At 42.8% G+C, this 14656-nt stretch overlaps 1 protein-coding gene across 3 annotated transcripts in view; it reads left to right on the top strand.

The window, feature by feature from the left end:
• The window catches only part of mtf2 (metal response element binding transcription factor 2), a 32306-nt gene that overhangs the window by 15339 nt on the left and 2311 nt on the right, over positions 1-14656 (top strand). For all 3 annotated transcript variants that reach the window (XM_079649989.1, XM_079649987.1, XM_079649988.1), the window contains exons 6-14: positions 118-242; positions 3535-3630; positions 6516-6584; positions 6870-6993; positions 11380-11447; positions 11572-11724; positions 11923-12013; positions 12144-12202; positions 12500-12601. In XM_079649989.1, the coding sequence (XP_079506115.1) occupies positions 118-242; positions 3535-3630; positions 6516-6584; positions 6870-6993; positions 11380-11447; positions 11572-11724; positions 11923-12013; positions 12144-12202; positions 12500-12601 (887 nt within the window). The remainder of the gene's footprint in view (positions 1-117; positions 243-3534; positions 3631-6515; positions 6585-6869; positions 6994-11379; positions 11448-11571; positions 11725-11922; positions 12014-12143; positions 12203-12499; positions 12602-14656) is intronic.

Genomic DNA, 14656 nt, shown 5'->3' with positions numbered 1-14656 from the left:
GATGCAAAGTGAAGATAAGACACTAGAGTACTAGATAATCAGGGAAAAAACTGTTTGTGTGCACTGTACATAGTTTAATGCCTGTATAAATATGCTTTTTGTCTGTGTGGTTTACAGCAGGAGCAGGAGCAGCACATGGGGCTGCACCTGACTCTCCCATACGCTCTGGAAGAACTGGTCTGGGATCAGGGCCACACGACTAACATCCAGCACTGCTACTGCTACTGCGGAGGGCCAGGAGAGTGAGTAACACATTACATACCAGTACTTTAAAAAAAACCTTGGTAAACAACTCAGACTTTCTAATCATTCTTAACTTATTGTTGCCAGCATGCCAACAGCAGCTGCAGCGCTCTGCCGAACAATCATGTTATTTAATTTGTATTCACAATGACAAACATTTGGTGAAAGACACTATTATTTATTGAATTGTAAAGAACTACATATCACAGAACAGGATCGGAAACCTTTTAAATGTTTTTTTTTTCTGTTTTAAATAAATGCCATGATTTATTTAAAGCCGTTCCACTTCTCCAGTCTAAATGGACCAATTTGTTTAACAAGATCAAATAAATATGTGCTAATATTCAATTGAATTAGGGTTAGGGTACAGTCGTATCACTTTCAAAAGCTTTGTAAAACTGTGTTGAATTCTTTGTGGAGAATTTTTCAAATAGATCCTTCATACATTTTTTTTCTTCTAATTATTTTTACATTTTTATTGTAGAATCTTCTAGGCTCAGAAAACATCAAACATTGAGGAAAATGAATGGGGGCTTTTATTTTTACTTTAATTGCATTTTTAAAACTCAAGCAGTCCAGTGTTTCCCCTACCATTGTCTTGGCAGTGCGCTGCCTGAAATTATTTTATTTTTTATATATATATATATAGCACCAAATTGCAGAGATAGAGTACTCGAGTCCTGGACTCGGACTCGAGTGCCGATTTTTGGGACTCGTGACTCGACTCGGACTCGCGCACTGATTGACGCGACTCGGACTTGGACTCGTGAATTCTCGTACATGATGACTTGGACTCGGACTCGAACTCAGATAATGATGACTTGGACTCGGACTCGACTCGGACACTCCTTGGGTGACTCGGACTTGGACTCGGACTCGAACACAGGTAATGATGACTCGGACTTGGACTCGAGCAAGTTTTCTCTGGAGTCTGATGTCCTCTGTCCTGGCGTGTGCACCTGCGAGGCGAGTTCAGTATGGGCCCCGCTATTCCAGTCTAAAGATGTCTAGAGACACACCCCGCATCGTGCTGTATGCTTTCACACATTCTGCTTCCACATTGGAAAAGAGCAGCGCAAAATGCTCGTTATGTGGAAACAATATTGAAGAGAAGGCTCCGTAACACATTACTCTAAGGATCGAGTTCAGACATATAGGCTGTTTTGAACACTATCATCAGAGTAACACGATCTAATCAATAAATAAAGATTCAGCACATAACACGAAAGTACATTGCTACTTAACATGCAGAATGACGTCCTTTTGCATGCTAAGTAGCCATGTGCTTTCTGGGGGTTAATCTTCATTAGTAAACCGATTTAACCGGTAAAAGTTCCTTCAAAATAAGAGTCCCGATCTTATTACTATCAAAATAAAAGTGCAAAACGAAAACTTTACCATAGGAAAATATTGGCATACAAATATAATCACTTCTCTAAAAGGTAACCGATTTTAAATATAGTTTATTTATATATAATAACAATAATTAGCTTTATATTTGTATAGTGTGGTGATTGACATTATTCACCCACGGATCTATGGGTTGGGGTATTGTTCCGCACGGATATTTTAGTGAGCCGGACTTCCTGTTTCCGCCGTTCTTTGCTTCCCGTCCATGAAGTTGTTTTACATGTGTGTTCCGATGCTAAATAAAAGTATAGCTTGTAGCTTCGATACCCCGCCTCCAACTCCCATCTCTCGGCACCACAATAGCACCTATTACAAGAATTGTAGCCAAACTCGCTTCACAGCATTTAAATAGACAGATTAATATAACATGACAGGATAAAAACAAAGTAGAGGAGCAGCTACATTTCAACACATATATCCACGAAGATTAATACATGAAGACTTGTGATTCGGACTTGACTTGGACTCTTCTTAGGTGACTCGGACTCGAACAAAGGTAATGATGACTTGGACTTGGACTCGGACTCGACTACAACTCTCCCTAGGTGACTCGGACTTGGACTTGGACTCGAAGAGTGGTGACTCGAGAGTGACTTGGACTCGTGAATTGGTGACTTGACTACAACGCTAAGAAATTGCAACCGAAGTAATCTATCTACGGTCCCTTTTCACAATGAACATGTGCTCTTTTATTAAATAAACTAAACGCCTATGTTATTTATCCAATGTGCATGTTTCAGTGTCCACTGCTTTGCGTATTCACATTCTCCCTCCACTCTGTTTCTGAAGGGCGGGGCTCCGCTCCCCCCCCCCCCCCCACACACACACACACACACACGTGAATGCACACACTCACAATCAGAGACACGAGCGGAGGAAAGGAGGAGAACAACAAAGTGTAAAAAAGTCAAACAAATCTGCATTATTGCCCCGAGCTCTGCTGTCAGCCCGTTTGTGTGTGTGTGTGTGTCGTCGTCGTCCCCCCCCCCCCCCCCAGTTTAAAATGTGTTTATGTTTTAACCGCAAGCCGTTATCGTCACGGGAGAAGGACACACACAGCCTGCCCAGGTGGACGCGCATGAACGCGACAACGAACGTGACAACGAACGTAGCGTGCGCATTCTAAAAATAGCTCACAGATGGTGAGCAGGTACCGCGGTTTTGAACTACAGTATTGAATTTGACAGAAAACAACAATGAAATGCCAGCAGAAGAATAGTCTGGGTGAAAAAAAAGACAGATGTGAGTTGGTTTCTTCAGTAAATTAGCTCAGGATGTTCTGTCTACACCTGTTGATGTGAGGCTAATGCAAAATTTGCTAGCTTGATGCTACCGGCATTTAGCGGCAGTGACTCAACAAATTGCCTCTTAAAATGTATCGTCAGCAATGTATGACAAGCAGACTGCTTGTTTAATGTTAGACTCACACCAATAGCTCAATATGATCATAACACGATTGCTTTCATATCAGAGATCAGATGAGGTGGAGCTGCCTCCAGCAATAGAGGATGAGGCAGAGAGAAGCAGCAGCAGCACAGGGTTGCAGCAGGTATGATATATGCTGTAGTCAGGTGATTTAAATGTATCAATGAAAGGAAGAAGTGTAGGCTACATGATAAGAAGGGAATACAGTTTGAATAAAATAATGCAGTGTAACACTGTACTTTATTACTTTTTAATGTACAAATACTTTGTCACTGTACAATATCAATAACAATAATCCACAGCTCCTCCATCTGCTCCCGAGCAGCACCATGCCAAGGCAGTAAACCTAGGGGAAACACTGCAGTCTGTTTATTGGGGTTCCTTTTTTAGAAAAGAAATTGGATGCACATCCTGACACAGCTAACCCCTCTCTCTTATTTTGTCCATTTCTTGCAGCTGGTACCTGAAGATGCTGCAGTGTAACGGCTGTCAGCAGTGGTTCCATGAGGCCTGTCTCCATTGCTTACAGATTCCCATGCTCTATGGAGACAGGTGCAAACACCACTATATTTATGTTTCATACTTTAATTACATTTATATTCACGCCAGAAGCGGTGGGAAAGACTTGTGATTGGCTGGCCAGGGATCTCAGTCAACAGTTTAACCACCAGTGGCGGCTCCAGGGTATGGCTGGGGTAGGCTACAGCCATACCAAGAAATGGCTTAGCCCCACCATGAAAAATGATGTTAAAGTAAGCAAAATAAAGTCCGCCAACTCGCGCGGAGTAAATTGCACAGACAGCAGTTAGTAAGATTGATTTCAGTAGCCACTTGTCTGGAAATACCGAAGACTAGAAACGGTTTTGAAAACTTTTGTCACGTAGTGATCTTCTTCTCAATAAAACATATTTGCTAATGTCTTCTGGCCAATCAGAATCACGATAATGGCGTGGTGTTGTTGCAGGAAGTCCCGACTGAGAATACTTTTGCTGTAGTACATCTCTATATACATCGATACAACATTACGTGTTAATAGAAATCAACACGTAATGAAATAAGACTGCACGGTTTGATGATTGATAGGTGTGTGGGCTATCTTTCACTTTGACACACAGAACAATGGGGGCTATCCACCCTTATCCACAATGTAAAGTCATTCACACAGCCTATTCCCTCCTCTCTCTGTGAGGAGCAGCAGGTTCAGCTTTCAGAACAAAGTAACAAAAAACTAAAATGGCAATTTTTTAAAATATGCTGTGTAATAATAGATTTATTTATTTTTCTTCTCAAGAGAGTACCAGAATGTGTATTTTATGTTAGTATTTCAAAAAATCTCCTGGGGGAGAATCCCCCCAGACCTCCCTGCAGGGGTTGGGTTTTCAGCATGTCAACTCTTTCAACTGTGGGGAAATTCCAGGATTGGCTCCAGGTCGCCCTTTTTATTTACTACAAGACAAATGTGCCTTTTTATTTCATACAGTTCAATTTGGATTGAGACAGGGAAATAATCTAAACCTCTGGCGTTTCTGTCAAGGGGGGCTTCTTCTTCTTATCGTGTCCACAAGGCAGTCAGTTACAGGGCTTGGTTAGATGTGGTTCAGCCACAGCTGAACACATTGCTGTCCCTTCTCATTAAACTCTGCCAAGTCCGATGTTGTGCAGGGTTGCTCCAGCAGGGGGCATATCAGGAGTTGTTGCATGGTTTGTGGTTCAATGCCGCAGTCACACACAACGTCCCTGTCATTTAGGTATCCCCATTTGGCGAGAGTGGCTTTTGCACGTCCAACACCAGATCTTATTCTGTTTAGGCATTTCCACACTGCGTAGTTGGTGTCTGCTCCAGGGGGCAGTGCCTTGCTCGCCTTTAGCTCCATTGTTGTTGCTGATGGGAGGTTGTCAAGTCTTTCTTCCCACCGAGTGACTCTTTCACTGCTTGTGCTCGGTGTTCCGAGGGGTGGGACCCTCTTCAGGAAACTTTTCCTGGATTTAAGGCGGCTTTTGGCTGGCACATGGCCAAAGAGAGGATGTCTTTGGTCAGTAGACTGTTGTTGGCGCTCTTTCTTTCTTGCTGCATTTCGTAGTATCTCTGGTTGGGCTATGCCTGCCAGGATGTACAGACGGTCTGTAGGTGTTGATTTCAGGCAGCCTGTGATAATGCGGCAGCTAGCATTGAGGGCGGGATCCAGCTTCTCGGCATGGGCAGCTCGTTCCCATACTGGGCAGGCATACTCGGCAGCTGAGTAGCAGAGGGCTAGTGCGGTTGACTTCAGAGTCTGTGGGTTTGCACCCCAGGTCGTGCCGGTGAGCTTGCGGATGATGTTATTCCTCGCACTCACTTTGCACTTGGTCTTCTCAGTGTGGGTCTTAAAAGAGAGGCATCTGTCCAGGGTTACCCCTAGGTAGACTGGGTGCTCACAGTGTTCAAGGGAGGTTCCTGACCAGCTGACCTTAAGTTGGCGCTTGGCTTCACGGTTTCTCAGGTGGAAGGCACACACCTGTGTCTTAGATGGGTTTGCACGTAGGTGGTTCTCTTCATAGTAAGGTGTTAGCTCTGCCAGAGCATTAGAGAGTCTGTCTTCCACAATTTTGAAATCAGTGGCTTGTGCAGCTATGCCAAGATCGTCTGCATAGATGAAGCGGCGGGTGTCTACACTTTTTGGTGGGTCATTGGTGTAGATGTTAAAGAGAAGTGGTGCAAGCACACTTCCCTGTGGGAGGCCATTCCTGAGTCTTTGCCACCTGCTTTTCTTTCCTCCTAGCTCAACGAAGAAGTGCCTATTTTCAAGCATGCTTTCAATCAGCTCTTTCAGGCGGGTGTCTCTTGTGGTCTCCGGGATCTTACTGAGGAGACGTCTGTGGTTGACTGTGTCATAGGCAGCTGAGAGGTAGACAAACACCGCACCAGTTACCATCCCTTCCTCATATCCGTCTTCGATGTACTGGGTGAGGTTCAGTACTTGGCTAGTTGTCGACTTGCCAGGGCGGAAACCTGCTTGTTCAGGGATGAGGTGTTTGTCAACAAAGGCACCAATTCTGTTGAGGATCAACGGGGGCGATATAGCGTGTATGTAATTACATTGGGAATACTGACTTGAGCCCCACCACTGTATAGCCCTACCATAGATTACCCAACAAAAACACTCTGGAGCCGCCACTGTTAACCACCATTAGAGAATAGAGTGCAAAGAAGAGAAAAATGGCAGGTTACAATTCATGCTACAATAAAATGCATTACTGCAGAATGAAACCATATTAAAGTTATATGTAAGAAACAACCATTTTTTGTTTCGAGATGTTTTTTCTGTTTACACTAGCTTACCTTGTGTTTTTGCTTGTATAACACAGGAAACGGTAAACCCCAGGCCTTTGAATTATTACATTGCAACAATTTCTGCAGCACAATAATCTGACATGTTTTTCTGTTTGTATAACTTTAGGTTTTATCTGTTAATTTGTTCCGTTTGCAACGGTGGCCCAGAGTACATCAGCCGACTGCCGCTCGGATGGTAAGTGAACCTCAAGATGTTCGTTCAGCTTTGACACAGGTACAAAGATAAACAAGGATGTGATGGCCTTTCTTCTCTTTTTCTTCAAATGCTCCTTTATTTATTCTATAATTAAGTTCTAGGCTATTGTCTCTTGCTTGTTTTCCTTTACGCTTGAACCTTTCCACTGTGCCTTCATAATGACCTTTCTTTTCCTAGACACATTGCCTTTTTCTTTGTATACTATTACTTTGGAGCCAAACTAAAAGTAGTAAAGAAAACACAGCTTTTACTGAAATGTTTCAGGGAGGATGTGACACACCTGAGCCTGTACAACCTGAGCGTGATCCACAAGAAGAAGTACTTTGACTCTGAGATGCACCTGATGAGTTACATCAATGAAAACTGGGAGCTGCTGCAGCTGGGGGAGGTACTTTTAGCCAACTCTGGGCACACACAAACACACACAAAGACATCATGTATTTGTATAGCTTAAACTAAGAGGTATATGTAAAAAGAGATAATTGGTTCAATTCCCAGATGTGCCTTGACAAATATTTCTATATAAATGATGCCAAGACAGATGAAATTGCAGGTTCTTTTGTGAGTATGGTATTAAACAAACATTAAACAACAAATGGTAGACAATCACTCCACTTGAAGCTCAAATCCAAAGATGAACTGTAACCATTTGAGAGTTGTAGCTCAGCGGTAAATGGGCACCTACCAATCGGCTGGTCTGTGCTTTGATCCCCAGCCCCTGCAGTCAACATATTGAAGTCTCTCTGGGCAGGATAGTAACCCCAAATTGCTCTCGTAGACATGTTTACAGTAATGGAGTGTATGTAAATCGCTTTAGACAAAAGCATTGGCCAAATAATATGAAAATGAATGTAATGTGTTTTGCACAGGGTGTTTGAAATGGGCGATCTGTTGTGCGTTAGCAGTTTCTATTCTAGTAGCTGCTTCATACACCAATACATCCCAGGTTGAGAGACCTGTGGCCTGTACTACAAAGCCAGTTCAACAGACCCTGGGTGTCTTACAGTTATCTGGCTTAACTAACCCTACTAAACGCGATCTCGCTAAGCGCGCCTAAAACGCTGGTTATCAACTCGGTAAGTCAACCCAGGGTTTCTCCGTCCGGCTGAGAGCGCGTTCACATGAAAGGGGCGGGATGAGCAACATTTGACAAATCACAAACATGGAGAGTGGACAGCGGAGCGTTATACTTCATTAATGAAGCGTAACTTGTTTTCACACACACATGTAAATAATATGTACACATGACCAAATATGTATATATGTTCATTTTAATTCCTTTCTTATTTTATAGTTATTGATCATTTTTATCTTTGATTTTATCCTTAATTTTTATTAAGCTGTGTGAATCTGCACTGTCCCGTTTTTCAGTCTTACCCTGTTGCTGTTAACTTACTGAATTTCCCCACAGGGATTAATAAAGGTCCATCTAACTATAATATTATACAAATATGAAGAAGTTCAACTTTATACATCCATGACTTTAACACTCCAATCCAGGATGCAGCTGCGAAGAGCAGGAAGAGCTGCTGGTTAAAGATCTGCCACTGTGTGCATGTGTAATCTAACTGGTTAATAGTCCAATACCACTGCTCATTCTAAAACACCAGTGGACCTGACTTAAATTACGTTTGAGTGCTTCGTCAAATTAATGTTTTGTTTAATTGTGTTTTTGTGGAATAGAAGATATTATTCATCCCCAAAAATAAATATCAAATCATAATTTAACACGGTAAACAGGTTTATTAAACCTATATCTAGGAATAATGTGAAGAGTATTTGTGTAAAGGCCCAGATACACCGGCCAGTCACCTGAGAAGTCACCAATGCCGACACAGACTGTTGCGTCGCCGGACTCTCCTGCGTATTTGCCGACTTCGCACACTGGAACACACCGCAAATCCGAGCCGAGCACGTATGAACTGCGCATGCGTGAGTGGCAATAACTCTCCTTACCAGCAGGCAGCGGTAGTGTGTATTCATCATTCAAAAGAGGCAACAACCGGAAGACAGAGAAGAAGAACAGACTCCGTGATATAAACAAACAACAAATAACGTTTTTCTTTCCAATTTCACTCTCGTCCATTGAAAACATGAACAAACAGGAGCTCTATAAACCGATGAGGTGAAATAGCCGTCCGTGTGTGTTCTTCCATTTTAAATCATTTGTTTACCTCCCTCACTTCCGTTAACGCTTCTCATGCACTGATTCGCTAGCTGAACAGCCAATCAGTATTATCCCTTTGTCCGACTTCCGGTGGTGTTCCCGACGCCGATTCAACATGTTGAATCGGCAAGAAAAGGTGTCAGGTCGGCTGAAAAGACCCGACGGTGCGGCGCACACCACTCCGAATAGGGCGTGCCCACGCTCATGTTCGGCCCGACTCCCATTTACTGCCGATTTCGGGCCGGTGTATCTGGGCCTTTATCTCACACAGGCTCCGCCCTCTACTGGACTCTATGGGTATTACTCTCAACCATCCTATGCGAGCATTCACCTATTGAGTTGCATAAACCTAGCCGGCCAATCGGGGCGAGCCTACCTGAATGCGCGTGCAGGCCCGCAGTATATAAGGTGGCTACGCCTCCTGACTGTCATCCTTTTCTCTTCAGTGAGCAGGACAACACCTGACAGAGGAAAGTAAAACGTTTGAAAGAAGAAGAAAGAAGTTATCATACCTTCATGGAATCGCCACTTCTAGAGACCCGGGCCTGTCCTTCGTGCCCTGGCTTAATAGCGGGCGCCGATCCCCACCACCTCGGCGGTGCCATTCACGTTCGCCATTCCATCGGGGCGGATGGCTCCGTTTGACGGGGAGGAGGATGACAAGGACTTCTCGTTGTCGGGCACTTCCGGGTCTGTCCGCCAGGACTTCCCCCTGGTGATGACCATGGCGGCAGAGCCTGGCAGCCCATCTGCTCACACAGGCAGCAGGCTGGGCAGAGAACCTCTGCCCTGCTGCCGCGTGACAGGGCGGCTGCAAAAAAACACGGGTGTGTTTGGCGTCTCGCTGATTGCTCTTCCGCAAGATGCCCCCACCTCACCGGATCAGAGCGATTATTTGGCCGCTGCATCGGCCAAATTAATATCCTGGTCCACGGTGTGGCCGCCGCTGCTTGCCGTGTGATGTCCCTGGCCACAGTGGGATCACATCGCATGGCACAAAATAAATAAAAAGACTGATGATCTCCTGGGAGCCCCCGTGTCTACGGAAGGGCTCTTTGGATCGATTTCCTCGGTCACGTGGATGAGGAGAAGTCGCAGCTTGGCCTATGCTGCTTCTTGCTCATCCTCAGAGGAGAGAACACTAAAAACACAGTTTTATGGGGAATGGAAGCTCAGCTGTGTACTGACAGAAGGGATGGACAGGATACTGCGACTGGGTTACTCACTCCAGTTCTGCAGCGTCCATCCTCCATGCAGGGGTGTAAGAGAGGCAAATTTATCATCCTAGGAGGAGATAGGTTTCCTTTCAACATAAATTCAGGCTCTGTTGCAAGAACGGTGGGTTACGCATTTTAACCCTCGTTCTAGATTGATGTGTGTGTGAGAAAAATGCATTCAATAAAAACAATTGCATTTATCCCAGAGTAAGAGTCATCTCTCTCCACATTTCCCCATAAATGTCAAGATCCGTTTCATACGATGATTGTTAATTGGGCACCCATTTGGGGATGGGCATCAGTAAGGTTTTAACGGTACTACTACTTTATCGGTCCGGTCTTTTAAAGTTACTCTTATCGGTTCTTTTGGAGAGAAAAAATAAGGTAAATAAATTGTGAACAAAACTAACATTGCTTTTTATTTAAATTAAAACAACAATGTTTTAACAAATCATATTAAATAATCTGATGACAGAATTGTAAACAGAATAGCTGAAACTATAACAACATGTTACCTGTTAACTTTTACCTCTAATCATTAACCCATGTTTGTATAATGTAGTTAACTCCGTGTGTTGCTGCTAGCATACATAACACCGAGAGCTACTAGAAAAGACAGTCGAACCCGGTGCATTTCTCCGTCTGGATGTGGTGCACTTTTGCTAAATGTTTAGACAAATTGCTCGTGTTACCGCCCTTACTGTATATGCTAAACTCTTATTGCACTTTTGGCAACGAGCATTGTCCACATTGAGACGGGTAAAAGAGAGAGAAAGAGAGATACACATGGTCAATGTATTCAAGTAAGCTTGCTTACCGCAAATGCAGTGAGCATTTTTATGTCTAAATGATAGGCAATGATTCTTTTAATTGACATGATTGTTTTATTATATTTTTGCCAGACTTATTTCCTAAATTTGGCCGTTTGAACTGTGTTTTTTGAGCCTGTAATATGACTTGATAGCTTTTTAACTCTCGCACCGAGCTCTGATTGGTCTGCAGGCGGTGCATTCACATAGTTGATCTCTTATCTGGAACATACCTATCCAGATAAGAGACCATACTTATCTGGAACACATAACCTGCTCCGGAGCAGGTTATGTGTTCAGCATAATTTACCATGCCGAGTTACCCAGGTTAGAAGTGAACCAGCGTCGTAGTACCGAAACCCAGAGTAAACCCTGAAGTTACCTCGCTAACCGCACATCCTGCTTCGTTGTACAGGCCTCATTTTGTCCTAGACACTGGGGTTAATTATTTTTAGATTATCCCTGGCTGCCAATTAGCTTTTGAAACCATATGGTGTTGATTTTCTGAAATATTTACCTTTTTTTTTCTTTTTTAACCCTGCCTTTCCTGTTTGGCGACCTCCCCTCCCCCGTGTCTGCAGCTCGCCAACACTCCCAGGTCGGCGCGTTATGAAAGGGTTCTGGAGGCGCTAAACAACAACAACAGCCTGTAAGTTTGTACATAAAGTGCACAACTCTATCTTTTCCTTAACTACCATTTGTCTGGTTATTTTTTAGTCTTCTATACTTTTTGGTATCTACCTTTCATCACCCTCTCCCTGACTCTCTTCTAGGTTCATGTCGGGGAAGGAGGTAAAGAAAAAGAAGCACTTGTTCGGGCTGAGGATCCGTTTCCCTCCCGCTCCCCCCAACTCTGATGAGCCAACCAGCAGAGGGATGGACAGGGCTTCAAACGAGAGCTCCACAAAAGCCCTACCTGGCATGAGGTATAATGGGAAACCTACATTTCACATTAAATGTTGTAACAGTCAAGCTCTTTAATTTGACTGATGTGATGAAGTGAGAAAGAGATGCAACATTCTAAAAAGCAGCATTTTGATGCACCTTGTAATTTGTTTCATAATGCATGAAACAAATATTTTGTGTAATTTATAATATTTGTGAAACTGTTGGTGTTGCTCTAGACCTTGCGCTAGTTTTACCAATGGGACAGAGAAGAAGAAAAAGAAGAGGAAGAGAAAGCAAGGACCACAGCGCAGTGAGCTCTTCTCCCAAGTGAGTGCACTCATATATTTGTATACTTTAGTGGGTGATAGCATGATGCGTACATAGTTGTTGTGAAACCACTTAAATATAAGAGAACCCACTAAACACAGTTAAAATATATTTTACTTTTCTTAAACAGGAAGTGAGAAAGCCTCTACCACTAGAACCCCACCCAATGGGTCACTTGACCTCTATCAAGTAAGTGAGCAATCATGTTGCAGAAGTGCTGTTCCTAAACATCCAGCTTCACTGTGTGGTTGTGAAGCTAATGTACCCTCTTAAAGGTGCCTGTTTTGTACTAAACTTTAACGATTTTTTTTCTTTAAATATTCTCATAATCACATTTTTTGTCCATTCATTATCTCTCCTTAGACTGGTTAACAGACTATTAAGCCCTATTAATCAAAAGTGTCATTAAGCAGCATTTTTATTTTCTGTCTAAATCTTTTTTATCCACCCGTGTCTGTTCTCATTTCACCGTCCCCAAAACACCAGGAGTGAGAGGTCTCTGCTGTCTTCAAGTACCTCAGATATGGAGTCCATAGAAGCCCTGAGCACCACAGAAACTACCTCAACTAGCATTTCAAGACAGTCCAGGTACGTCTACTATGCATTTGCTACATTTAACCTTTGAGATTTGGTACGCCTTTGAACCAAAGTCGTTGATCAACTGACAGAAAAATCTCAAGAACTATCGGATTGGTTGCCAGGATTTTGTATAAACAATTTTATTTCCCAGAAGAGGAATCCCAATGACTTTAAGGATCTCCTGACTATCCCTCTAGCAACCATGAGGTTTACATTGTGTTTTGAATAAAATGCGTAAAACTATTTTATGGATTTACATAAGATTTGGTACATACATTTATGATAAGCTGTTCTTTGTGTTTATGTACGCAAGCATGCTTCACACTCAAATGCTTGAAGAGGCCCTATTATCCTTTTGGGGTTTTCCCTTACCTGTAGTGTGTTGCAAAGGTTTTTGTGCATGTAAATGGTCTGCTAGGCTAAAATCCCCAAACATTTTTCATCCCCCATCCCTCAGAGGGGCTGAACGTAGGCAGTACGTGAAAAATAAAGAGCTTTTTGACATTAAAGCATGCAAATATGTCACAGAAGAGGCACAAACTACGAATATGATCCTGAAAATGAGCATAATAGGCCCCTTTTTAAGTAAGATTTAGAACAGTGGTTCCCAACTGGTGTGTCGCGACCCAAAAGTGTGTCGCAGACCTGTTTCGAGTGGGTCGCAGATGTGAGTAAAGAAAAAAGTCAAACTTTTATTTTGAAGGCCCGATTTTCTAACGCTGTGCATGCAGTAGGGCTAAACAATTAAATGGTTTTAAATCGAAATCGCGATTTAAAATGATGCGATTATCAAATCGCAAAGCCTGTGATGTAAAAAAACATCAGAAGTGCTGTGCTCCACATGTACCAGCCATTAACCAATCAGAAGTGGCCCATTGATAGAAGGTGATACAGAAAGATTGATCCAATCACCTGCCAAATATTTTTGAAAGTGCCTGCCCTTTCCAAATGGCTTCCAATGGAGCTTTCCTAGATGGTTTGGTGAAACAAACCATCTGAGTCAGGTTAGTAATGCTCCATCACATGTATTACATCTATTACAGGCTGAATCTTAAACTGAAGCTTGACTTTAAAGCAACCCAACGGAAGTTTCATGTAAGTTTAGTTCTTTCACTCGTAGCTCGGGCTGCGGGGGTACTAGAGACGGAAGCATGTTGATGCGACCTTCCTAGCCGGAGATATGGCCGCATTTTACAATAAACTTCCTTTGGGTTGCTTAAAAACAAATATCGCAATCGCTATATGTCAGAAAAATCGCAATTAGATTATTTCCCCAAATCTTGCAGCCCTCGCATGCAGTTGGACTGGAAGTACCGGAGACCATAAACGGTTTTGAAAACTTCTGTCACGTAGTGATCATCTTCTCAATAAAACATCTTTGCTGATGTTTTTTCCAGTCTTCTGTCCAATCAGAATAGAGATTGTGGCCGGAAGTCCCCACGGAGAATAACTTTGCGGTAGAACTGTTCTTTATACATACATGGGTACAACTTCAGATAAAAATGAACACATAATGAAATATGACCCCCGGTCTGATGATTGACAGGTCACAGAATTTAAAGTAATTCACACAGACTATCTCCTCTTTGCTCTTCTGTGGAGCAGCAAGCTGTCAGAACTAAGTGAAAAACAACGATAGCATAAAATATTATTATGTCGGGTAGTAATACATTTATTTATTTTCTTCTCAGACTGTATCAGAATGCATAGTTTGTTAGTATTTCAAAAAATCTCCTGGGGGGACAATCCCCCCAGACCCCTTTCTGGGTTTTCAGCATGTGTGCCGTTTTATGTTACACAGTTCAGCTTTGATTCCATCATCTCATTAAACCTTTTTTAAAAGCATTCTTTTGTTCTGTGTGGATATGCACTGCTGAAAAGCGTATATTACTGCACGATTTTTTGTTGAATAGATTTGAGTGGTTCAACATTTCGGGTCGCGATCTATTGAGTAAAGAAAACGTGGGTCCCGAGGCCTGACGAGTTGAGAACCACTGATTTAGAATATGCTTAACATTACTTGATCAACATCAGCAGGTTAGCCTTTATCTCTCCATCTATTCT

Source organism: Notothenia rossii (genome assembly GCF_949606895.1).
Source record: "Notothenia rossii genome assembly, chromosome: 9".
NCBI classification, from domain to species: domain Eukaryota; kingdom Metazoa; phylum Chordata; class Actinopteri; order Perciformes; family Nototheniidae; genus Notothenia; species Notothenia rossii.
Note: the sequence above shows the minus strand (reverse complement) of the source record. Positions and strands in the feature narration are given on the sequence as shown.